The sequence below is a fragment of the Abramis brama genome, assembly GCF_963993115.1.
Source record: "Abramis brama genome assembly, chromosome: 17".
In the NCBI taxonomy this organism is placed as follows: Eukaryota; Metazoa; Chordata; class Actinopteri; order Cypriniformes; family Leuciscidae; genus Abramis; species Abramis brama.
This window is the reverse complement of record NC_139979.1, coordinates 1,097,501-1,122,500: the sequence shown is the minus strand read 5'-3', so window position 1 is coordinate 1,122,500 and position 25,000 is coordinate 1,097,501. Positions and strand designations below refer to the sequence as shown.

Here is a 25,000-nt window from a genome sequence, read left to right as displayed (position 1 = left end):
TCCAGCGTGGCGTTCTCGTGTGAGCCAGGCTATCGTCTGCAGGGCGCTGGAGAGATCGCGTGTCTGGGCGGCGGGCGGCGTGTGTGGAGTGCACCTCTGCCAAGGTGTGTGGGTACGTGCCGCTCTCATTCGCTTCCACGTCCAGAGGTTCACTGGTCTTCATGGTTGCTTTCCAGTTCAGTGGCGTTCTGAATGAGGTCTCTTTGAAAGACTACGCGTCTGCGCACATATATATATATATTCAAATCTTATATTTCAAAACTTGCACCTTGAAACCTGTTTCAAAGTGTCCAAACACTGTTATCGTGCAAATGAACGTCCAGAACGCATTAAAAGTTTCTGTTTTCTGTGAGAACGGTGTTGTGTTAGCGGCCCCTAAGTTAATAACTAACGATCTTTGTGGAAGTGAATCAGTCTAAACTAACTTTAGCTGGACAATAACTTTATTCTAGATCTGCTGTAAAGCCTAAACAATCTCTGTTACTGTAATCTCCTGTTATCACTGTAAAGCTGCTTTGAAACAATATATATTGTTAAAGCGCTGTATAAATTAAGGTGACTTGACTTGAATGGAATTCTAGTGTACTACTCACAGCATTCTGCACAGTATACTACTTATTATACACTGACAAATATATGGTGTAGGATTTACTTCCATTTTTACTAGTAAATTTCACAAATAATTACAAAGAAACAAATTTTGATATGGAAAAACTTGTTACACGTTACTTCGATAGTTCACTTCAGACATTCTACTAACTATAAGTAACTTTGCACCTACATGTCAACTAGCTCTCAGTAGAGTATTAGTAGACTGTAAGTTAGAGTACGGGTTAGTAGAATATGTTGTGTAAAGTGGACCATCGGAATGAAATGTTGCCTATATTTATTTACAACTTTGAAAAATACATTTTTTACAGGGTACTTATAGACTATAAACTTGCTTGTTGTTGCTAACATAGTGCACTTGAAAAATGTAGTGTGGAAGATATTTTCACTCAGAAATGGCTAGTAAATGTCACAATTAATTCTACGGCAAGCAACACACTGAAAGACTGAAATTGTTTTTTCTTGTAAAATGTATTCATAGAATAATTTTTTTATTATTATTTACAACTATAATTTGTACAACTGTAATATATATATATATATTTTACAGTGTACCTATTATATACTGTATACTAGTTACTTTTTTTTTTATTAATTCTAAAGACAAGGCAAGTAACAAATTGAATTAAACATGAAATTTTGAAGTAGTCAAACTTTACAACTTTTACAGTATACTTTAAGTATGCAGTATTCATCAAGCATTTCAAATTATATTGTCCTAACACATGCAAATATGTTTCAAGTTTAATTCAGTGATTGGCATCTAGTTACGGAAATATATATTTTTTTTTTTTTGCATTTTTTGAATCCAATTTTGATGGTCAATTTCTGACCTTTTTCGAGTCAAGGAACATCGTGTTATTTTCTTTTTCATTTGATTGCACTGTAATGGACGAGCGCATTGCATCGTGCGATACAAGACTGACTCGAATGCAACCAATGAGTGACAAAATATGTTGTTCAAGATATATTGCATGTTTTGATGGTATATGTTCTCTTTCTATATACCTCGCTTTCTGTTTACTTCCCCAAATTGACACTTTTCACATGTTGCTGTTCCACTGTGTCACTACGGTTCCCGTTGTCCACAGCTGAATGCGGCTCAACCGTTTCCAAGAACTCTGGCGTGCTGTTGTCCCCGAACTATCCCCGCAATTATGAGAACAACCACGAGTGCATCTACAACATTCAAGTACAGGCGGGGAAAGGGATCAACATCTCAGCGAACAGCTTTCATCTGGCTCAAGGTGATGTCCTCAAGGTAAATACTCATTCAGAGCCTGTACAAGCTTCAACACATGTTCTTTTGATACTAAAAAGTAATCATAAAGTTCTATTTTGGGTATTGCAATGACTCCTCTGGCCTCCTTTCCCAGGTGTATGATGGTCCCGACAGCAGCGCAGAGCTTCTGGGAAGTTTCTCGGGCTCCTCTATGTTGGGTCAGTCGTTGACCAGCACGTCCAATCACCTGTGGCTCGAGTTTTACTCTGATCAAGAAGACACGGCCGAGGGATTTAAGCTGGTTTACACCAGTAAGCTTCCTCTTACTCTTCCTCATACTCATACTCATACTCTTCCTCTTCCTCTTCCTCTTCCTCTTCCTCTCTTACTCATACTCATACTCTTCCTCTCTTACTCATACTCATACTCTTACTCTCTTACTCTTACTCTCTTACTCATACTCATACTCTCTTACTCATACTCTTCCTCATACTCATACTCTTCCTCTCTTACTCATACTCATACTCTTACTCTTACTCTCTTACTTTTACTCTCTTACTCATACTCATACTCTCTTCCTCATACTCTTCCTCTCTTCCTCATACTCTTCCTCTTCCTCTCATACTCTTACTCTTACTCTTACTCTTCCTCTCTTACTCATACTCTTCCTCTTCCTCTCTTCCTCATACTCTTACTCTTCCTCTCTTCCTCATACTCTTCCTCTCTTCCTCTTCCTCTCTTACTCATACTCTTCCTCTCTTACTCATACACTTCCTCTTCCTCTCTTACTCTTCCTCACTTACTCATACTCTTACTCTCTCACTCATACTCATACTCTTACTCTCTCACTCATACTCATACTCTTACTCTCTCACTCATACTCATACTCTTACTCTCTCACTCATACTCATACTCTTACTCTTCCTCTCTTCCTCATACTCTTCCTCTCTTCCTCTTCCTCTCTTACTCATACTCTTCCTCTTCCTCTCTTCCTCTTCCTCACTTACTCATACTCTTACTCTCTCACTCATACTCATACTCATACTCTTACTCTCTCACTCATACTCATACTCATACTCATACTCTTACTCTTCCTCTCTTCCTCTTCCTCTCTTACTCATACTCTTCATCTTCCTCTTCCTCTCTTCCTCTTCCTCACTTACTCATACTCTTACTCTCTCACTCATACTCATACTCTTACTCTTCCTCTCTTCCTCATACTCTTCCTCTCTTCCTCTTCCTCTCTTACTCATACTCTTCCTCTTCCTCTCTTCCTCTTCCTCACTTACTCATACTCTTACTCTCTCACTCATACTCATACTCATACTCTTACTCTCTCACTCATACTCATACTCATACTCATACTCATACTCATACTCTTACTCTTCCTCTCTTCCTCTTCCTCTCTTACTCATACTCTTCATCTTCCTCTTCCTCTCTTCCTCTTCCTCACTTACTCATACTCTTACTCTCTCACTCATACTCTTACTCTCTCACTCATACTCTTACTCTTCCTCTCTTCCTCTTCCTCTCTTACTCATACTCATACTCTTCCTCTTCCTCTCTTACTCATACTCTTACTCTCTCACTCATACTCTTACTCTTCCTCTCTTCCTCTTCCTCTCTTACTCATACTCATACTCTTCCTCTTCCTCTCTCACTCATACTCTTACTCTCTCACTCATACTCTTACTCTTCCTCTCTTCCTCTTCCTCTCTTACTCATACTCATACTCTTCCTCTTCCTCTCTTACTCATACTCTATCTAACCTGCCAAAAAACTATTTATTCACTGTTATCCACATTATATTTCATCTATAAAAGCATTGTGAACTTTTCTAAATGTACATTTGGTCATCTGCATGAGGAGAGTCTGCATGACTGGCAGATTAATGTGCTGAATTTCTCTCCGCTACGGTAGGAAATGAAATAAAATTGAATGTGGAGGATTTGAACTGTGACGAGATGATTGACAGGGCAGTTTAAACGCTGACAGCAACACGTAACTAAGAGAAGAGCGTCCATTAAAGGCGCAGTTATGAAGAAGTAGTTCGTCTGCTACACACTCAAAAGTATTTACTCATTCTTCACAAAAGCATTACACACTTTTAGGGCGAGGTTTTTCATCTTTCTCTATATTTTTAAGATTCTTTGCAACACGCTCGATCCTTCAGTCTTTGAATTCTTGCACTCTGGAACAATAAAAGTCAACACCATTATGACTAAAAGTTTGCTAAGCGGTATGTCCTACTAAAGCAAGGTGGTATTTCACTCTGGTCATGCTTAGCCAATAAGAGCAAAGTGGGCGTGGCCTTGGGCGACGTTGTGCCCAGTGCATTATGGGTGTCGAAGTTTTCCTACCTATTTGGCCAGAAGGAAGACCACAGCCTTTTCTCTGATTTCTCTAGTCAGGTTGCACCGATTTCAGAAATGTTTTCGCCTTTCTTCTGTACAGGCAGACAAGTTTGATTGAAAGCCTATTTTGCCAGCGAAGTACATCTTTAATTCCACACTACGTGTAGAAACTCACACACACTAGAAGTTGCATGAAATGCATTGGCAGTTTTAGTCTGTCTCGAGCAGTCTTGGATTACAGAAAGCTTCTTGTTTTCCTACCCAAAATTGAATATAAAGTGAACCCGCATTCATGAAGCACAGACTTCTGAGTTCATTTGGGATGTTCAAATTCTTGTGAGGAAAAACATTTTCATATCTGATGCTTTGATGATAAATAAATTCATCCCTACCAAGGCTGCAAATGACTATTTTTATCAGTAATTCCATCTGGATTTCACAAAATTGCAATAACAAAGGCCTTTCTCACACATATTTACTGATTATTATATTATATTCTTATCATTATAGTCCAAAATGAACACCAGCCAAGTGTCTAATATGAGCAAAATTGACTTTGGTGAGTGAATAAAATGTTACTGTATGTTCCTCATTTGTTGGCCGCTGTCCTGTGACAGGAGCGACTGAATCACATACAAACTGTCCGCAAAAGAAAAAATCAAATGATGATGGATGCCGTTTTGCTGTATATGGGCAAAGAATATATATTTTAATAAATAATGCAAAATACAGTTTAATGGGTAAGTGTGGTGTTGGACGCTTACGGATACGAATGAAATCTCCCGCTCCCTCTCAGTCTATAAAACTACCTCTCATGAATATATTAGCTCAATTAATTTTAATTTCTGGATTAATATCTTCATTTCATTGTCAGCTTGAACTGTATGATTGTTCTCAGCATTCACCACACACACACACACAGCGTTTATTGCTTTTGTAATGAAAACCGTTGAATTAGCAGCATCATATGCATGGATTATTAGTGCGATGGAGACTCTTAATTTTCTTTGTTCGAAATTATAGGTCTGTATTTTCTCATGAGAAGTTTGTAATTTGTCTTCCTCACAGTGCTGTATTATTTGATATATTAATCAAAATGAGGAAAACGAGGTTAACGCAGTTGTTCTTCAGATGCACTCGCTCATTCACTGCGAGAAACACTGACAGCTTTTACTCTGAGCGTCTCGTTTGTCTATCAGACACTGATAATGTGTTCAATTACATCCCATGCGTCTGGATTTTGACCTTAGCTGTGCGGAAGAGAAGGGGAAACAGTGAGGGAACTCAGAGCAACATATTTGAAAGAAATAGCTCTCCCAAAAAGAAATATATATATAATAAATTCTGCCATTATTTAGTCTACATTACATTTCCATATATTATATTATATTATATTATATTATATTATATTATATTATATTATATTATATTATATTATATTATATTATATTGTAGTGTATTGTATTGTATATTATATTATATTATATTATATTGTATTATTCAGTAACAAGCAGCATCAAAATAATTCCAAATATTAAATATTATACTACAACTTATCTTTTAAACGATAGTTCACCCAAAAATTCATTCTGCCATAATTTTTTTTTTATTTTTTTATTTTTTTATTTATTATAATAAAATTTATTTTATAATAAATGACAAGCAGCATCAAAACAATTTTGAATATGAAATATTATAGAACAGTTTATTATATAAATTAATAGTTCACCGAAAAAAAATATTCTCCCATAATTTAGTCTCATGATGTGATTTCACTTTGTTACGTTACGTTACGTTAAGTTATGTTATGGTACGTTATGTGTATTTCCAGTAACAAGTACTATCAAAGACTTTCACACATTCATTATTCTATAATGAATTGTTTTATAATATATAATGTGTAATATAAAATGTGAAATTGGACTAGTTTTATGAATTGGCTGTTACACTAATAATTCAGCATATCATGAAACATTTCCGGTATTTTACGCATTAAATATTAGGAAATATAAGTAACATATTACATATATTGATGCTGCTTGTTCCTGGGACTCGGGTGCCTCCCCCATCTATATAGCCCTGCCATCTATATAGCCCCGCCCCCAAACTCACGCCATTGGCCAGTCCAGTGTTCTTTATGACTATTATAAATCTGCAGTATTCTTGTGTTCATGTACACATGTAGTCAAAAGTACTGTATTAATAACATGATATTTCCATGATTAATTCTGTTAGCATTGCATTATTTGATGAGTTTTCACACAAGACCAGAGTTTAAAGCTGATTAAATCTGCTATATCCATAAACTCTCTAAACATCCTCTGTAATTTCTTCATCTAACGTGGTAATTAACAGACACAGTGTTGCTCGTGTTATTATCTCGCAGCATTATAAGGCTGTATGTTCACATAAATGTGAATATTATTATTATGGCTGTGGGTTTATTTCTTTGCATTATGGAAACTCAAAGTGAAGTTCATGACGTCGCTCCGCTGGGACGGTGTAAACGCTGGCGGGCGCGGAGTGTGTGTTTCTTTCACCCACACCTATTTCAATGAATTAATTAACTGTATCATTCTCTCGTTAAGATCTGATTAGGATTAAACGGTTGGGATGATATTATTGGTGCTCCTGTTCTCTGTAATAGAATATGACACATTAAAAACACAGGAAATTGTGTTTGCTCGTAAAATGTAATTGTATATTTGCAGAAAATTAGTTTGGAAACCCGTTTGTTGTTATATGGTCAGAAGGATCTGGACGTCCCTTTTGATTTTGTACTTGATGATTTTTCTTCTGGATGAGAGCGACTTCATCCATGTTCCGACAGTGGAAAACCGTTCCCAAAAAGTGCATATTAATATTTCATGGTTATGAAATGAAATGCTGCTTTATTCTGAACTCAGCAACACACACTGCTCTTGCACACCGCTTCAACTCTCAGTCCTGTTAATGTTTTAAAACACACACTTCACACTTTCATTTCATTTTCATTTATTTAGGTCTGTTTTTCTCCTCAGACCATCAACACTTCCACACACACACACACACACACACACACACACACACACACACACACTGTGTGTTTCAAGGCCTATTCAACTATAATGAAAACTATAACAATGACTGTATTAGTGTCCACAATAGCGTCTAATATCGCTCTATTTATTAGAGTTATTGCAGTTATTGTCGTCTGTCTCGTTAAAGCAGGATGGATTCTGATTGGCTGTCAGTGTTTTTATTGTACAAGTCATTCTGAGAGTGAATCCATCGAGATCGTTTCTCCGTGTTGTTATCATTATAGTTGTGCTGTGAATTATTTAATATTCAGAATGATTTTTAGATATTTTTTTATATCTTTATTGTTATAGTTATTGGGCCTTTATCCTTGCATTTTGTATCTTAAATACAATTAAAATAAAATTATATCAAATGAAATATATAATTTAACTAATATATATATATATACACACACACACACACACACACACACACACACACACACACATACACAATATATTTAACATATCTTAAATACTCAATAAAATATTAAACCAAGTTTTATATATATATATGTTTAATATCAGCCTGTTAAAGAAGCGTCCCCTGATGTTCGTCTCTCTCACGCTGTTCTCCTGCAGGTTTTGAGCTTTCTCACTGTGACGAACCCGGTGTTCCTCAGTTTGGATCTAAAGCGAGTGACCAAGGCCACTTCTCCGGCAGTGTGGTCACGTACCGGTGCGATCCGGGATACGGTCTCCATGGCAACCGCGTGTTGAGATGCATGACGGGCGAGAGACGGGCCTGGGACCATCCGCTCCCCTCCTGCATAGGTAACACACACACACACACACACACACTCACACACACACACACAGGGCCTGGGACCATCCGCTCCCCTCCTGCATAGGTAACAGACACACACACACACACACACACACACACACACACAGGGCCTGGGACCATCCGCTCCCCTCCTGCATAGGTAACACACACACACACACACACATGCATGCACACACACTCACACACACACACACACACGCATGCACACACACATATACACACACACACACACACACACACACAGGGCCTGGGACCATCCGCTCCCCTCCTGCATAGGGGTAACACACACGCACACGCACATACACACACATATACATCACACACACGCATACATCACACACACACACACATATACATCACACACACACACATATACATCACACACACACACACACACACACACTGCAACCCTTCACAGATGTCCACTGGGTCCCGAATAGCATGTTATATAATTTCTGCATATTAAAAAGCAATACATTTGCTTTCACAGTCTCTATTTATAAGCAGTTTACTGTATATACAGTTCATTATTCAGTGAGCAGAGCGCTAGTGTTTTACTCCAAACACAGCCGTGTGCATCCTTAATCCTGAGGATTTATCCTTACATGGATTCCACTTAATTGGTCTTGCAGCTGTGTGTGTGCGTGTGTGTGTGTTTGTTGTGAATAATTGATGTACGGCAGAGTGCCTGTCACGCGTCTCAGTGTGTGTGTGTGTGTGTGTGTGTGTTTACAGGCTGATTTCAGTGTTACACATCTCACCTAATTAAACTTTGCTCCCGATGCATGAGTGTGAGGGTGTGTGTAATTGTTGTGTTTGTTCCCCTTGTATGTGTGTATCATGTAAACACACGATTGAAGATGAATGTCAGTTTTCTGACGGTAAATACTGTCTTTTAATACCAGTGTAATGTACAGAGATAACTGTAAGTAAACCGTGCTTTTACTTTATAATAAGGCTCAATTTATTAGCATGAGCATTTATTAATCTAGGGTAATATTAGTTTAAAATTATACTTTTATTTATTTTTATTTTTTTGTTATGTCACACACATTAATATTAATGTATTATATAGAAATTAACATTTGCATTAGTGTGTGTGTGTGTGTGATTTAATTTTTTATATAAAAAAATAGTAATAATTATATATACATATGTTATTAGATTTATAATAATATTTATTAATATAAATTAAATATAATTTTAATATAATACACTAATACTTAATATAATAGAATTAGTATTTATTCATATATATACACTCACCTAAAGGATTATTAGGAACACCTGTTCAATTTCTCATTAATGCAATTATGTAATCAACCAATCACATGGCAGTTGCTTCAATGCATTTAGGGGTGTGGTCCTGGTCAAGACAATCTCCTGAACTCCAAACTGAATGTCAGAATGGGAAAGAAGGCTGCATTTAAGCAATTTTGAGCGTGGCATGGTTGTTGGTGCCAGACGGGCCGGTCTGAGTATTTCACAATCTGCTCAGTTACTGGGATTTTCACGCACAACCATTTCTAGGGTTTACAAAGAATGGTGTGAAAAGGGAAAAACATCCAGTATGCGGCAGTCCTGTGGGCGAAAATGCCTTGTTGATGCTAGAGGTCAGAGGAGAATGGGCCGACTGATTCAAGCTGATAGAAGAGCAACTTTGACTGAAATAACCACTCATTACAACCGAGGTATGCAGCAAAGCATTTGTGAAGCCACAACACGCACAACCTTGAGGCGGATGGGCTACAACAGCAGAAGACCCCACCGGGTACCACTCATCTCCACTACAAATAGGAAAAAGAGGCTACAATTTGCACGAGCTCACCAAAATTGGACAGTTGAAGACTGGAAAAATGTTGCCTGATCTGATGAGTCTCGATTTCTGTTGAGACATTCAGATGGTAGAGTCAGAATTTGGCGTAAACAGAATGAGAACATGGATCCATCATGCCTTGTTACCACTGTGCAGGTTGGTGGTGGTGGTGTAATGGTGTGGGGGATGTTTTCTTGGCACACTTTAGGCCCCTTAGTGCCAATTGGGCATCATTTAAATGCCACGGCCTACCTGAGCATTGTTTCTGACCATGTCCATCCCTTTATGACCACCATGTACCCATCCTCTGATGGCTACTTCCAGCAGGATAATGCACTATGTCGCAAAGCTTGAATCATTTCAAATTGGTTTCTTGAACAATGAGTTCACTGTACTAAAATGGCCCCCACAGTCACCAGATCTCAACCCAATAGAGCATCTTTGGGATGTGGTGGAACGGGAGCTTCGTGCCCTGGATGTGCATCCCATAAATCTCCATCAACTGCAAGATGCTATCCTATCAATATGGGCCAACATTTCTAAAGAATGCTTTCAGCACCTTGTTGAATCAATGCCACGTAGAATTAAGGCAGTTCTGAAGGCAAAAGGGGGTCAAACACAGTATTAGTATGGTGTTCCTAATAATCCTTTAGGTGAGTGTATATATATATTAATAAATAATGAAGAAAAAGAAAGAAAAATATAAAATAAAATATTTATATGAAAATATTTAATATATATTTCTGTTTCAAATTGTGTTTAATTATGAATATTTAATATTTAAAAAAATATTTAATTAAAAAAATATACTGTGTAGTTTTTATTTTTCAATAATATTAATAGTATTATAATTTTAATTATTATTATTTTAATTGTTATACATAGTAATTCCAGAGCTGTAGCGAGTAATTACATAAATGTGAAGAGAAAAAATTTAAATTAGGAGTAACCATGAATTATGCACCAGAAAATAAATGGGTTGCATTTTTTATTTCTTCTTGACTGTGAACATATGCAAATCATCCTGGTGTGTTTCCTTTGGCTGGCTGAGAACTACACAACGTTTAGCTGAGATGTTTACTGGGTGTGTTTGTGTTTTACCGTTCATGCTTTCATTTCTCATTGTAAATCAGAGATTGCTCAAATCCTGAGTTTAATGTATAAAAAGAGCTTATACTGTTAGATAATATTTTGTTCACGTAGCCTTGAGAATCATACAGGAAATACTCATGGGGAAAATGTTTTTTTGAGTACATACTCATTTGGAGAGTGAATATTCATAATTAGCACACTGAAAAGACCAGCATATGTTGTGTTTTGGACGCTGGTTTGCTGTTCTCCAGAACGGGATGTTGTCCAGAATTGGATTCGCAGCAGCTGCTTAATTATAGACAACTGAGACGCTCAAACTTCTTAACCTGCAAATCACTCTGAATTACTGGATTGACAGTTTATGCATGCGCTAGTTTAGCAGCAAGACATTGACATCATTTTATTCTTGTATAAATTCTTAATTATCCTACATGCTGTTTTTATGACCCCAAATTAATTGAGAGCACATGGATTATTTATACTTTAAAAAATTAATTTGTCACTTCATGACCATTTGAACTGCGAAAAGGTCAAACCAGTTATAACACCTAAAACATGCATATGTAGTTTCTTAAAAATGTATATTGAAAAAAAAAAAAATGTTATTTGTCCGTTCAGATCAGCTTTGCCTATTTAAAACCATAAATAATCGTCTTGGAGTTGAAACAATAATCAAATTGTTTAAATTACATTTTTTAGACAGTGCAAACCGAGTGAACCAGATCATCACACGTTTGCCTGGAATATATGCCAGTTGTTTTCAGCAGAAGGAATTGTCTTTGGTTTCTTTTCTTCCTTTCCAATCAGTCACTTAAAAAGTAAAAAATGGATCTATTATGTGCTTTTGCAAAGTCTTGGTTTAGTTATTTTGGTCTCTACTAGAACAGGTTTACATGCATTATTTTCCTCATATTCTCCATTGTTGCGGCTCCTCTCTTCCCAGTCTGTCAGTAACGCTCTGGAGTGTTTCCCGTATAACGCTGTAACTCGCTGCTTCACTACTATAGTACGATCATCGTTGAAGAAATCAACTATAGTCACGACTGTTTCCCGAAACCGTATTGTCACAAATTGGTCGTTCAACCGTGTTGGTTAATGATGTCACGCAGGTTATGGAGTAATAACTACTGTTAATGAATCTGTTTGATGACATCTGAGGACTATTTCTCATTTTTCTCAGTTATTTTGCTTTATTTCCAGATTCAATCATAGACACGTTCTTACACACTAGAGCTCGTTCACACATGCGCACTCTTCAAGAACTACGCTTTAAATCTCTTGACAAACTAAAAGACGTAAATGGCATTTGTATGTATTCTAAATTAAAGACACAGGTTGTTCTGAATGTCAGCTTGATTATTTTGCTCAAGATCAGGATTTATTGAGTCCACATGTCATACAAACTAGAAACTCTTCTTCTAACCACAGGTCGAGATCTGTCATTACACACACACAACTCTGCGATGCTGTTTGCGAATGTTCGTTGGAACGATGGTTTCGGGAAACACTGACTCGCTGAACTGCTGATAACGACAGAACCATAGTTGCTAACAATGCTTTCAGGAAACGCACCCCTGTTTACTTCCTGTCTCTATGAAGCCCCTCCTTCTGAAAAGCACACTGTGCTCTGATTGGTCGGCTGGAGCAGTGTGTTGTGATTGGTCGAGCGCTTCGAGTGTGTTTGGGAAATGTCCCGCCCCTTACCATAACCGCCAGTTTAACACACTACTAACTAACTCAACCAGGCCCCGCCCCTTTATTCTGCGCATGAATTATTTAAATGAGGAATATTGTGACATGGAAGAAACTCAAGACTACAATGGAGGCGTTTCAGGAGTTCAGAAACACTGACTCTGATATAGAGAGACTTTGCAGAGCTTTTTCATGCTCAAACAGCAACATTACACACTAAAGAGAGATGGAAAAAAGCACAATAGGTCATCTTTATCTTTAATCTCCTGCTTTTGTATCAGCAGCGTAGATCACAATGTTTTCAGAACACAGTCTCAGTCTCAAAACGCTCAGGTAAACTATAAAGAAGTTTCACATTAGTTGATCGGTCTTGTAGAGTCATCAATATTTATGGTGGACCAGCGTATTCTTGGCTTTTGTATGATGAAATTGATGAACAATAGAGCAGTCAGAGAGAAGTAGCCGGCCTCTCTGTAGACTGAGCGCTGGAAGCTTCGCCTCAGGGATCCACTCGCTCTTATGACAGCGCCTTGGGAATTTCAACTTCAAAATGGTGCACATCGAGGCTGTGCTAAATATTTCATGCAAAAGCTAGCTGATAAATGTCTCTCTTTATACAGTTATTTTCCCTCTTCACAAAGCAGATCACGTGCAATTATAAAATGTAACATAAAATATTAATTGTTTTTCATCCGTGATGAAGCAAGTTAACCGTCCAGATCACTTTCCGTTGTTATTGCACTTGCCCATGCTAAAAAAAAGTACATTTATGTGATTTTTACTCTTTATCATGTGATAAACATCCATTAAATGTGTGATTAGTTTGCTGCTCGTTAATTCCAAAATGACTGTAAGAATAATGACTGTTTTCGGACAGGTTTTCCCCACTGGGACAAACACATAGTCCTGCGCCAAAATCACATCATTGGTTGATTCAAACAAAGTGTTTCTGTACGCTCAAACAAACAGAGCAATGTTTAGAGATTGCCACAGAATGACTGTGTTCACACCTTTCAGGGGAATCAGTGTCTCTGCTTATTAAACTCAAACAAAACCTTTAAAGTCCCCCTTTAGTCAATCATTTTATCCCTTAAAACTCACCAAAATGACATATTTAAATGTTTTTTTTCCCTTGAAAAACAATTCTTCATGCCTTAAAATAGCTTGAATGTAACTCGACACCCTTGCCTCATTTAGTATGCGCGGTTCTATGAATATGCAAATGAGCCCCGCCTCCACTCACTCACTCAGCTCAGAGATCCACTGGTTGACGATCACACGTTGATCTGATTGGTTACAAGGTAGTTTGTGACGTCAGAAACACCAGCGATTTCAAAGTGTGTTTTTGAGACTGTCTTTGGTTCACTGCAGTTTTAAGGAGAAAATACTCAGCAATGGTGTCGACTTATGAATTTACACATGCTTTGTCTTAAAGCAGATTAAAAACACCACACAGACACATAAACAACATTAAAAGCCACAAATCCACACACACTCCTGCTCTAAAGTGGCCTTTGAGAAGATATCAGACATGATAATCTCCAGGGGCCGGCTTTCTTCCTCTGCAGTGTTTGTCTTGTCCGTCTCTGTGTTCGTTTCCATTGTAATGACAGTAGTTTCTCTGTCATAAGGGAACCTGTTCGCTCACGAGTTCAGCGTTTGCTGTAATGCGACACAGAAACAAGCGCTTTAATGAGCGATGTAGTGCAGATATTGTGGCTGAGGCCGCAGTAATGAATATGATAATACTTCCTTTATTTTTCTGATATATGCAGTGGTCCTCTGCTTCTCATGCAAGACCGAACTCATAAATAATGTGGACAGAGTTTTAACATTAATTAATGGCATGCACAAGGAACGTAGTTAAAAGCAAGCGTCTCTTGCATGCATAATTACAGCCCATTGTTGCATGTCCTCGTCGGGATGATGAGGGGGTGTCGGATCCAGAAACACAGTCTCCACAGAACTCATCATTAATGGCAGGGAGAATGCATCTCGTCTTCGTCGTGGGTGGGAGTTGACAGCGCAATAACTTCTGGTTTTGATCTATTGTAGCGGAGTGTGGGGGAAGTTTTAAAGGGGAATCGTCTGGACGCATACTCTCTCCTGGATACCCTTTTCCATATGACAACAACCTGCGCTGCACATGGAGCATCGAGGTGGACCCCGGCAACACCGTCAGGTGACTGCTTATCAATTAGAAGGAAACACAGATCGTTAAAGGGATAGTTCACCCCAAAATTAAAATTAGCCCATGATTTACTCACTCACAAGCCATCATACACTGCAAAAAAATACTTTTCTTACTTAGTATTTTTGTCTTGTTTCCAGTCCAAATATCTAAAAATTCTTAAATCAAGATGCATTTCCTAGATGAGTAAAATGCCATAAGAAATTACGTCTTGTTTTCTGGGGAAATAAATTAAAATGAAGTGAGTTGTTGCTTAAAAAAAGCAAAATTATCTGCCATTGGAGAAAGAAAAATAATTAGTTTGATAATTATTTAATTAATTAGTTTAATGATTATTTAATAATTATAATAATCCAATCAGGTTTATTAGGCTGCTGTCACTTTAAGAGATAATGCATGGATCTAATATACTGATACACTGATTTATGCATACGCTCACTTAAGACAAAACCGACTGTGTTTACGAGCATAATCCATGAAATACAAGAAAGAGAACTCAATTCAGTGTTCGCGTGCTGTATGAGAGGCGGCTTTCTGTGCGCGTGAACACAGGAACAGATGAGCAGAATCCAAATGTTCGGTTCCTCACCCTGTTATTAAGTCATGGGCATAGAGATGGGAAAAACAAAGCTTTTCGAAACTTCGAATCAATTGCATCGCAAAATGATTCACTGTTTCGAAGCGCTCACGACGCCACACGCTGGCGACCCCTGCTGGTCAGAACAGTGAACATGCAACGAAAACCGAACATGCATAAATCACCTTTACAAAGCAATTGCAAATGTTTTATTGAAGGTGTAATCAAGTACCGTAAATGCAATTAATAAATCATCCAATACCATTGAATATGAAGTGTCTTTATAATATGTGATATTTTTTTAAATGGTAGGGCTTCGTTTTATGGATAGCTTGGTGAATCAGACCATTAAATACAACTCTTTTATAAACAAATTTATAAAATTGAACTGAAATCATTCAGGTAAAAATCATATGCAGTTCATGAGATCGCCCCCTAGCGGCGAATCATTGGAACTACGAATCATGAAAATCACAAAATTGTGAAAAATGTGAACGAACCCTTGTTTACTGAAATCACGTGACTTTGGCAATTTGATACACACTTCGAATCACTGGTTCGAAACAAATGATTTGCGAATATGTCAAATCTTAACGAAGCGTGTTTCGAAAGCGCTCATCACTTCGACAGAGCCAGTTATTAGAGGAATTGTATAGGAGCGAGTCAAGCTTATTAACGTAAAACAGATTACATTGACCTGACCTGAGGTGAAGTATATCTACCGATGTAAATGTATTGTAATTTATTGTAAGTTCATGTTAACTAAATTGTGAAGTCTTTTTATAGTCTTTTCAATTTGATAAATTTGTACACATTTAATGACACATTTGTTGGTCTGATTAACCCAGCGCTCCATAAAACAAACAGAACAAGCCTTACCATTTAATAAAATATCACATATTATAACTTCATATTTAATGGTATTAGATGATTTATTAATTGCATGTACGGTACTTGATTTATCTTATTATTTACTTGATTAGATTGCTTTAAGTGTTTTTGTGCACATGAGCGTTTGAGTGTGAATCAGAGGCTTTACTGTGAATGTGTTTCCAGTCTGCAGTTCCTGGCGTTCGACACGGAGGCGTCTCACGATATCCTGAAGGTTTGGGACGGACACCCGGAGAACGAGATGGCTCTGAAAGAAGTGAGTGGATCTCTGTTGCCCGACGGCATCCACAGCACTCTCAACATCGTCACCGTCCAGTTCGAGACCGACTTCTACATCAGCAAATCTGGATTCGCCATCGACTTCTCAAGTAAGACCAGTTCCACACTGCTCACTCCAGAGCTGATAATGGGTGCGAAACAGCTTTATTAAGGGTGGAGGGCATGACTACAACTTTATATCATGTTCTGAGCTAAAGTAATTTTACTGTATATAAAAAAAATAACGGTGCATATCATGATTATAGTAGTTTGTGCTTTTAATCATTTCAAAGCCTTCATATTTCTTCAGAACTTAAACTTTTACCTATTTTATATTGTATGAACATAAATTTTGCTGTTTATTTCTATGAGGTAACATTGGTGCATATTAAGTATTTCAAAAGTTTGGGTCTGTAAGTTATTTTCTTTTTTATGCTTATCAAGGCTGTATTTATTTCATTAAAAATACAGTAAAAATTTTAAAATATTATTCCAGTGTAAATCATGTTTTCTATGTGAATATACAGCAAAGTGTAATTTATTCCTGTGATCAAAGCTGAATTTTCAGCATCATTACTCCAGTCTTCAGTGTCACATGATCCTTCAGAAATCACTCTAATATGATGATTTGATGCTCAAGAAACATTTATGATTATTATCAATGTTGAAAACAGTTCATATTTGCATGGAAACCGTGACAGATTAAATTTTTCAGGATTCTTTGATGAATAGAAAGTTTCAGCGTTTATTTGAAATCGACATCATACGTGTCTTTACTGTCACTTTTGTTCCCAAACTCCTGAATGTAATTGCCTGAAGAGAATAATGACTCTGTTTGAAGAAAGAAAAAGCCATTTCGAGGTGAATGCATAAAAAGTGCATCCATTAGCAAGTGATTGTTCAGTTCTGCTCCGACGTTTTCCTGTTCCACGGCAGCATTAGCTCGTGTTCTGCTTAGCCGGAGCCCCCGGTGAGACATTGTGCTCGCTTCCGAGGCCATGCAACCTCTTCTCCGAGCGGGAAACGGTCCCTCCTGCTGAGATTTCCCAGTAAGTGAGAAGTGAGCACAGCTGGTCACCGTTCCCGTTTCTGCAGGTTCGGTGGCGACGGCCTGCCGGGATCCGGGAACGCCGATGAACGGGAGTCGCAGCGGAGACGGGAAAGAGCCGGGAGACACCGTGACCTTCGCGTGTGATCCAGGATACGACCTGCAAGGAGAACCCAGGATCACCTGCATCCAGGTGGACAACAGGTTCTTCTGGCAGCCCAGTCCTCCCACCTGCATCGGTGAGGTTTACTCAGACACCAGCTCCTCATTTCACACCTGTCAGCTCCAGAATAACCAGAAGAAATGACTCTTTATAATGATAAATCTGTCTGAGGGAAGTCTCTGATCGCGTGCCCAGTCAGCGCTTGCTCTTCTGGGTTATTGGAAACTGGGGTAAAGAATCATGACTTCCCGTGATAAATGCTTCTGGGATACTACATTTATTTTGTGGACCTATTTTCTTAAGTTTGAATCACATTTAGACGTTTTAAAGGTCAATCCGGTTTAAAGCCAGACCTGGAGCTTAAGAACAGTTTATCCTATCAGCTTTGCTCATGAATATTAATGATGTGATTTGCATTTTTTTGGTTACACTCATTGTTACAGTGTAATGATATATTTACGTACTGAGTAATATTAAGCAACTACAGACAAACCAAAACATGTTCTTTGAGGGAAGTCTCTGATCGCGTGCCCAGTCAGCGCTTACTCTTCTGGGTTATTGGAAACTGGGGTGAAAACTTCCCGACTTCCCATGATAAATGCTTCTGGGATACTACATTTATTTTGTGGATAGAGGGAACCTATTTTCTGAAGTTTGAATCACATTTAGACGTTTTAAAGGTCAATCCGGTTTAAAGCCAGACCTAAAGCTTAAGAACAGTTTATACTATCAGCTTTGCTCATGAATATTAATGATGTGATTTGCATTTTTTGTTTACACTTTATTTTAAGGTGTCATTGTTACAGTGTAATTATATATTTAAGTACTGAGTGATATTAAGCAACTACATGTACTTACTATAGGGTTAGGGTGGGATTAGGGTTTTGGTTGAGGGTTAGTTGCATGTAATTATGCATAATTTACTGTTATTACTATGGTAAGTACATGTAACATATGTAACAAGGACACTGTAAAATAAAGTGTTACCCTTTTTTATGACTTTCACTGAATGATATATAAGCCAACACTGTAACACTGCAAAACTCAAAAAAAGGTAAGGCAATCAGTTGCCTCAAATTTTTTAAGTTAAGAAATTCAAAGTTTAAGTAAGCAGAACTGGCAGACTTTTATTGTGTACTTATACATTTTAATAGTTCTTAACTTGAAATGTTTGAGTACACTAATTCATACATTTAACCTAAAATGTTCATGTAATCTCAATGTCAACACTTTTATTAGTGTGAACGTAGCTAGCTATAACAAGCTAGTTTGCTAACACACTAATTTGTTAACATATTAACAATAGTATGTTATACAGTAGCACTTGCTGAATGAGTGCAGCAATATAAAGGTTTTCTTTGATCTCAAACCAAGCTCATGCACCACTTGTCACCATGATGGCAACTCTCCTAAAACCAACATTAACAGAAATTATTCTAAATTAGCACAACAAAACATTAATCACTACTAAATCTCCCACTTAACATTAATCTTGCACAAAAAACAACAACATTATATTACACTTAATTTTAGCATTTACTCTCGCTTTCGAGTGTCATGGGCAAAGCATGCTGGGAAATAGAAATCCCAGCCGTTTCAGTTAAACTTAAGTTCGTCTAAATTAAAAGAATTAATTTAATAAAACTCAAAACAATGAAACAGTTCAATTTACTTAGAATATATCAGTTCTGTGAACTTGAAAGAAAAAGAAAGTGCTAAATACTCATAAAAGTTAATTTGACTGAACTAATTAGTTTAATTTAAGTTTGTCCTACTCAAACCAATTCATTATTTTGGGCGTTAGGGTTTAGTGAGATTTATTGCGATAAAATGACTTGCATGCTAATATAGGCAGGGGAAAAAGACTTTATTAACGCTGCTCATAATCTGTGTTTTCCAGCTCCGTGTGGCGGAAACATCACAGGCTCGTCCGGATTCATCCTGTCTCCTAACTTCCCCCACCCGTACCCACACAGCAAAGACTGTGATTGGTTCATCACGGTCCACCCTGATTACGTCATCTCCTTGGCTTTTATCAGGTAAGATCTTAAATAATTAAATGACATTATGAAAACCAAGATACATTACTGATGTAAAATAAATCAGAAGAAATGTAATTACTCTACAGTTTATTCTACATTACTCTAAGTGTTGCAAACATCAGGTATTTTGTTGTAGTACTGGTCAAAAGTTTGGAAACATTACTATTTCACTGTTTTTAAAGAAGTCTCTTACATTTATTTGATCAAAAATGCTTTTAACAATAATTTATTCATGTGATCAAAGCTGAATTTTCAGCATCATTACTCCAGTCTTCAGTGTCACATGATCCTTCAGAAATCATTATAATATGAGGATTTATTATCAATGTTGGACTATTTTTTAATAACCTGTAATACTTTTTTCAGGATTCTTTGATAAAAAAAAGTTAAAAAAAAAGAACAGCATGTATTTAAATTATAAATCTTTTGCAACAATATACACTATCGTTCAAAAGTTTGGGGTCAGTCTTTTTTTGAAAGAAATTAATCCTTTTATTCTGCAAGGAATGTGTTAACTTGATAAAAAGTGATAGTAAAGACATATTGTTACAAAATATTTCTGTTTTAAATAAATGCTGTTCTTTTTTAACTTTTTACCCATCAAAGAATCCTGAAAAAAGTGTCCAAAAAAATATTAAACGGCAAAACTGTTCCAATATTGATGATTATTAGTGCTGGGCAACGATTAATCGCGATTAATCGCATCTAAAATAAAAATTTGTGTTTACAAATATATGTGTGTGTATTGTGTATAATTATTTTGTATATATAAATACACACACATGCATGTATAATTTTAAGAAAAATTGTTATATATTAAATATTTATATAAAATATAAAATATGTATGTATATATATTTCTTAAATATGTACATGCATGTGTGTGTATTTATATGTACAAAATAATTATACACAGTACACACACATATATTTGTAAACACAAACTTTTATTTTAGATGTGATTAATTGCGATTAATCGTTGCCCAGCACTAATAATAAATCATCAGATTAGAATGAAGGATCATGTGACACTGAAGACTGGAGTAATGATGCTGAAAATTCTTTAATAACATGAATAAATTATATTTGAAAGTATATTAAAACCATTATTTTAAATTGTAATAATATATCACAATATTACTGTTCTATTTTTCTGTATTTTTGATCAAATGAATCAGAAGAGACTTCTTTTAAAAACATTAAAAATAGTAATGTTTCCAAACTTTTGACCAGTACTCCAAACATTACTATATATATTGATTTCACAACTCATAATCTTAAGTTTTATCTTATTTATTCAAATCGCAAGTTTCCCCCCAAGAATCTCATCCTTTGAATAAGACTTTTCATGCATTCATTACAATCTGAATATTCAATAATATATCAAACTGAATTTTTGAACAGGTTCATCATAGAGGAGATGTATTCAAGTCATTGTCAGTGTGATTTGCATTTTTAATGCATCTTTGAATAAATTATTACATCCCAAACATATAAAATCCGTGTCACATCGCTGACCCATAACCGCTTCCATCTTCGACTGTAAATTGGAGTATGGTGTTGATATCAGACTGAGATCAGTGCACCAAAGGCCCAATTAATTTCAAATTAACATATGACTTGTAATTGTGTTTTTATCAGCATGGTAATTGGGAAAAGATTTCTCAAGATAGATGAGATGACTCACAGTGACATTATTACAGTATTAACAAAACCGTCTCAAATGAATGGCGTATTGTTGGTGCAGTTTTGGGAGAGTAAACAAATCTTCATAATGACATGAATATGACCGGCTGCGCTCCTTGCTCACTGTGAAGTGCAGCGTTTCCCAAAGCATCGCTGTGCCGTTCATGAGCATTTTCCACCCACATCATAATATTTCCCCACCTGAAACATACAGAAAAGCCTCTTGAAAACATGTTCTGCCTCTGATGACCCACAGGGTCTTTTAGGAAGATCACTCTGTGAAAGCTTGTGGTGTTGTCAACAAGCACTTGATAAATGTTCATGTTTTCAATAGGACACTGCTTGTTTTCTCTTTCCTGTTTTACACACTCTATAAGCATTTTGTATTTCTGCAGCGAGATTTAAAGGGCTAGTTCATGCAAAAAAAGAAAGTACTGTCATTATTGGCTCAATCTCGTGTCATTTTGAACTCGAATGCTGCTATTTCTTCTGTGGCACACAAAGGGAAAAAACTTCACACAGATGTGATTCATTCGTAACATTGAAAAAGCTACAAAATGTACATCAAAGGGGACATATCATGAAAATCTGACTTTCTCCGTGTGTCAGTGCTGTAATCGGGTCCCCAGTGCTTCTACCAACACAGAAAACGTGTAAAGTGAAACCCAGTAACTGTGTTCTGGAGAGCCTTTCTCTGCAAGCATGTTATAAAATAAGCCGATCAGATTTCGTCTCCTTCTGACGTATGAAGAGGATCTTATTATAATATTACCGGCCCTTAATCTGCACGTTTACACACACCAGCCGACATTTGGTTCCACAAGCGACAACAGAGACCAGTTCTAACGCAATGATGAAGATCCAGCAAAGCCTGAAGCTGTTCTGTGGTTGAGCACAGACGAGCACTGAACACTATTGACCAGAACATGTCACCGCTGTCTTATAAAGACCTCAGGAACTGTGGACACTTGTGGAGAAGTTAAACATGATGATGAGATGATCAGTGTAACTCCACAACAACTACAGAAATGTCTCCACTAACATTCAGAAGCTCTTCCTGAGTCTCTCCGTAAGGCTGCACTCGCTACTGGTGATTCTGGGATTCTGGATGAGGGAGATTGGCCTGTTTTGTTATTGCCGGAGTTTCTGAAGCTCGTGTAAAGACTCCGCCCTCTTCTGAACGGAGGCGGAGCTAAAGCTCATTTGCATTTAAAGGGACACACACACAAATGACGTGTTTTTGCTCACACCCAAAAAAGGGCAAATTTGATAAGCTATAATAAATGATCTGGGGGAATTGACCCTTCGCAAAGACCCGCCCCCCCTTAGTTACTGTCGCTATGTCCGACAAGCTACGCTGCTCTCATGCCACACCATGTTCTCATGCAGTGAAAAATACATTGCGGAGCAGAGAGGAGACTGACAACACGCTGACAGACAGGACAGACCAGCTTACTTTTCGGTAACTTTTGATATTAAACATATTAAACAAAGTCTCACCTTTCAAATTTGGTCATTTTTTAAAAGAAATTTAAACGATACATACCGTTTTGTGGCTCTTAAATGTGTCTGACAGATCGCTGTAGAGCATCAGTTAAAGCTGCTCGTGAACCGATCATCTCTTCCTTCTAGTTCATTTATAGCATCAAATAAACATGAATGAACATAAGAAGGAATGTTGTTTTAAACCGCGGAAAGGCGTCAGTACATTCCGTTTTTTAAATTCAAATCCTCCCATGTTAATCTTCTATCTCTCCTGACTGCTTTGTCGGACAAAATGGCGGATGGCGGATTATGATTGGTTAGATCGGCTGTCAATCAAGCTCCCTGCGAAGGGTGAATTATGAGCTGAAATTTCACAGACACTTTTTGGGGACACCATAGATTTATATTACATCATGTGAAAAGAGGCATAATATGTCACCTTTAAAACACCATATCAAAGTGGTTCATGTGACATATATTCCTTCTCACATAGTCCTTCTAAAGTCTCACTTTTCTGGAGTTTTTTGTTTTTGTTTTTTTCGGCCTCCAATGATTTGCAATGACATCTTGACAGAATTTTCATTAGTGTTTGGGTAAACTGGATAGAAAAAGTCAATAGATCGTCCTGTAAATTGTGTTTTGATTCTGATCTGTACGCTTCATCTCTCAGTTTCAGCATTGAGCCCAACTATGACTTCTTGTACCTCTACGACGGGCCTCACAGCAACAGTCATCTGATCGGCACATTTCAAGACAGCAAGTTGCCGGAGAAGGTTGAGAGCAGCTCGAACATCATGCACATCGCCTTCCGCAGCGACGGGTCCGTGAGCTACACCGGCTTCCATCTCGAATACAAGGGTAAGTGCGCTGTGGTTTCGGCCTGCTAGTTAAAGACCCGAAAGAACTGGGTTTGTGCCCTTGAGCGATGCACTTATTGAGTTTTATTGATTGGGACGACATGAGGGTGAGTAAATAATGACATCTTTAGGTGATCTGTTTCTTTAACTCTTTCACCGGCAATCCGTGTTTTCACTGTTATACGGTAGGGGGCGCTGTTGTGGATCTTCTGAAATAGAACTACATCTCTGGATCCAAAAACATCCGAAGAAGATGATCTGCATAAACCAGAAGCCCTCCGTCTCAATGTTCATACTATCCATCCTAAATAGTACGTGAGATTAAAATAAGTGTGTCCCAAAGCATGTACTATCCGTGCTCACTATAACAGCTAATATTACCCATGATCCATTGCGTTTTGGAAGAGGAACTACAAACACGAGTAAAAAAAATTAAAAAACTACAAAACATGGCGGATATGCGCGACCGACGGTGAGAGGTTTAGATAAAGGGTTTGAGTGACTAATCAAAGTTTAACCTGATAAAAAAAAAAATGTGTATGTAATGTTAGTCGTATTATATTTCATCTGCAATAACAATGTGGACTTTTATAAAGATCCGTTTGGCCATTAACTTTTAAATGCTTCATTATGCATTAATATGATGAAAGACCCGCGACTGCAGATCAATTCTGCATTTTCCTGAATGAAATGTGGAGGATTTTAACTGTGACAAGATGATTGACAGGTCAGTTTACTGTGACATGATGATTGACAGGTCAGTTTACTGTGACATGATGCGACAGAGAACAATTAAAGACGTTATTGGATGACGTGATAGTAACTTGTCTACTCTTCTGCCACACACTCAAAAGTATCTACTTTTTCTTTACAAAAAGAGTATATACTTTAAGTAGGAGTACTAAGATGGAGTGGATAGAAGTTTGATGATTACGCTCGTGATCATTGTTGTATTTTTATCCCGATGTAACCTCGATTATCCTTCTAAAACATTCCCATAATCTGCTGCTGTCAAATATTGCCCTTACCTTCAGATTAGAGATGTAAGATGTCGATCAGGGTCCTCGGTGGAGCCTCCGACCGGTTCAGTCTTGGATTCGAATGCACTGGGCGTTTGTCAATCTTAATATTTCATTACAAAAAGAAAAATCATGAAATATTGATAGGGAAA

General features: G+C 37.3%; 1 protein-coding gene across 1 annotated transcript in view; it reads left to right on the top strand.

Moving 5' to 3' along the window:
• csmd3a (CUB and Sushi multiple domains 3a) overlaps positions 1 to 25,000 on the top strand; it is a 332,667-nt gene that overhangs the window by 126,799 nt on the left and 180,868 nt on the right. The window contains exons 21-29 of the mRNA XM_084089625.1: positions 1 to 112; positions 1,701 to 1,870; positions 1,986 to 2,142; positions 7,827 to 8,018; positions 14,687 to 14,813; positions 16,456 to 16,658; positions 17,644 to 17,835; positions 19,660 to 19,798; positions 23,643 to 23,830. The exon at positions 1 to 112 is cut by the window's left edge and continues 77 nt beyond it. Coding sequence (XP_083945751.1) covers positions 1 to 112; positions 1,701 to 1,870; positions 1,986 to 2,142; positions 7,827 to 8,018; positions 14,687 to 14,813; positions 16,456 to 16,658; positions 17,644 to 17,835; positions 19,660 to 19,798; positions 23,643 to 23,830 — 1,480 coding nt within the window. The remainder of the gene's footprint in view (positions 113 to 1,700; positions 1,871 to 1,985; positions 2,143 to 7,826; positions 8,019 to 14,686; positions 14,814 to 16,455; positions 16,659 to 17,643; positions 17,836 to 19,659; positions 19,799 to 23,642; positions 23,831 to 25,000) is intronic.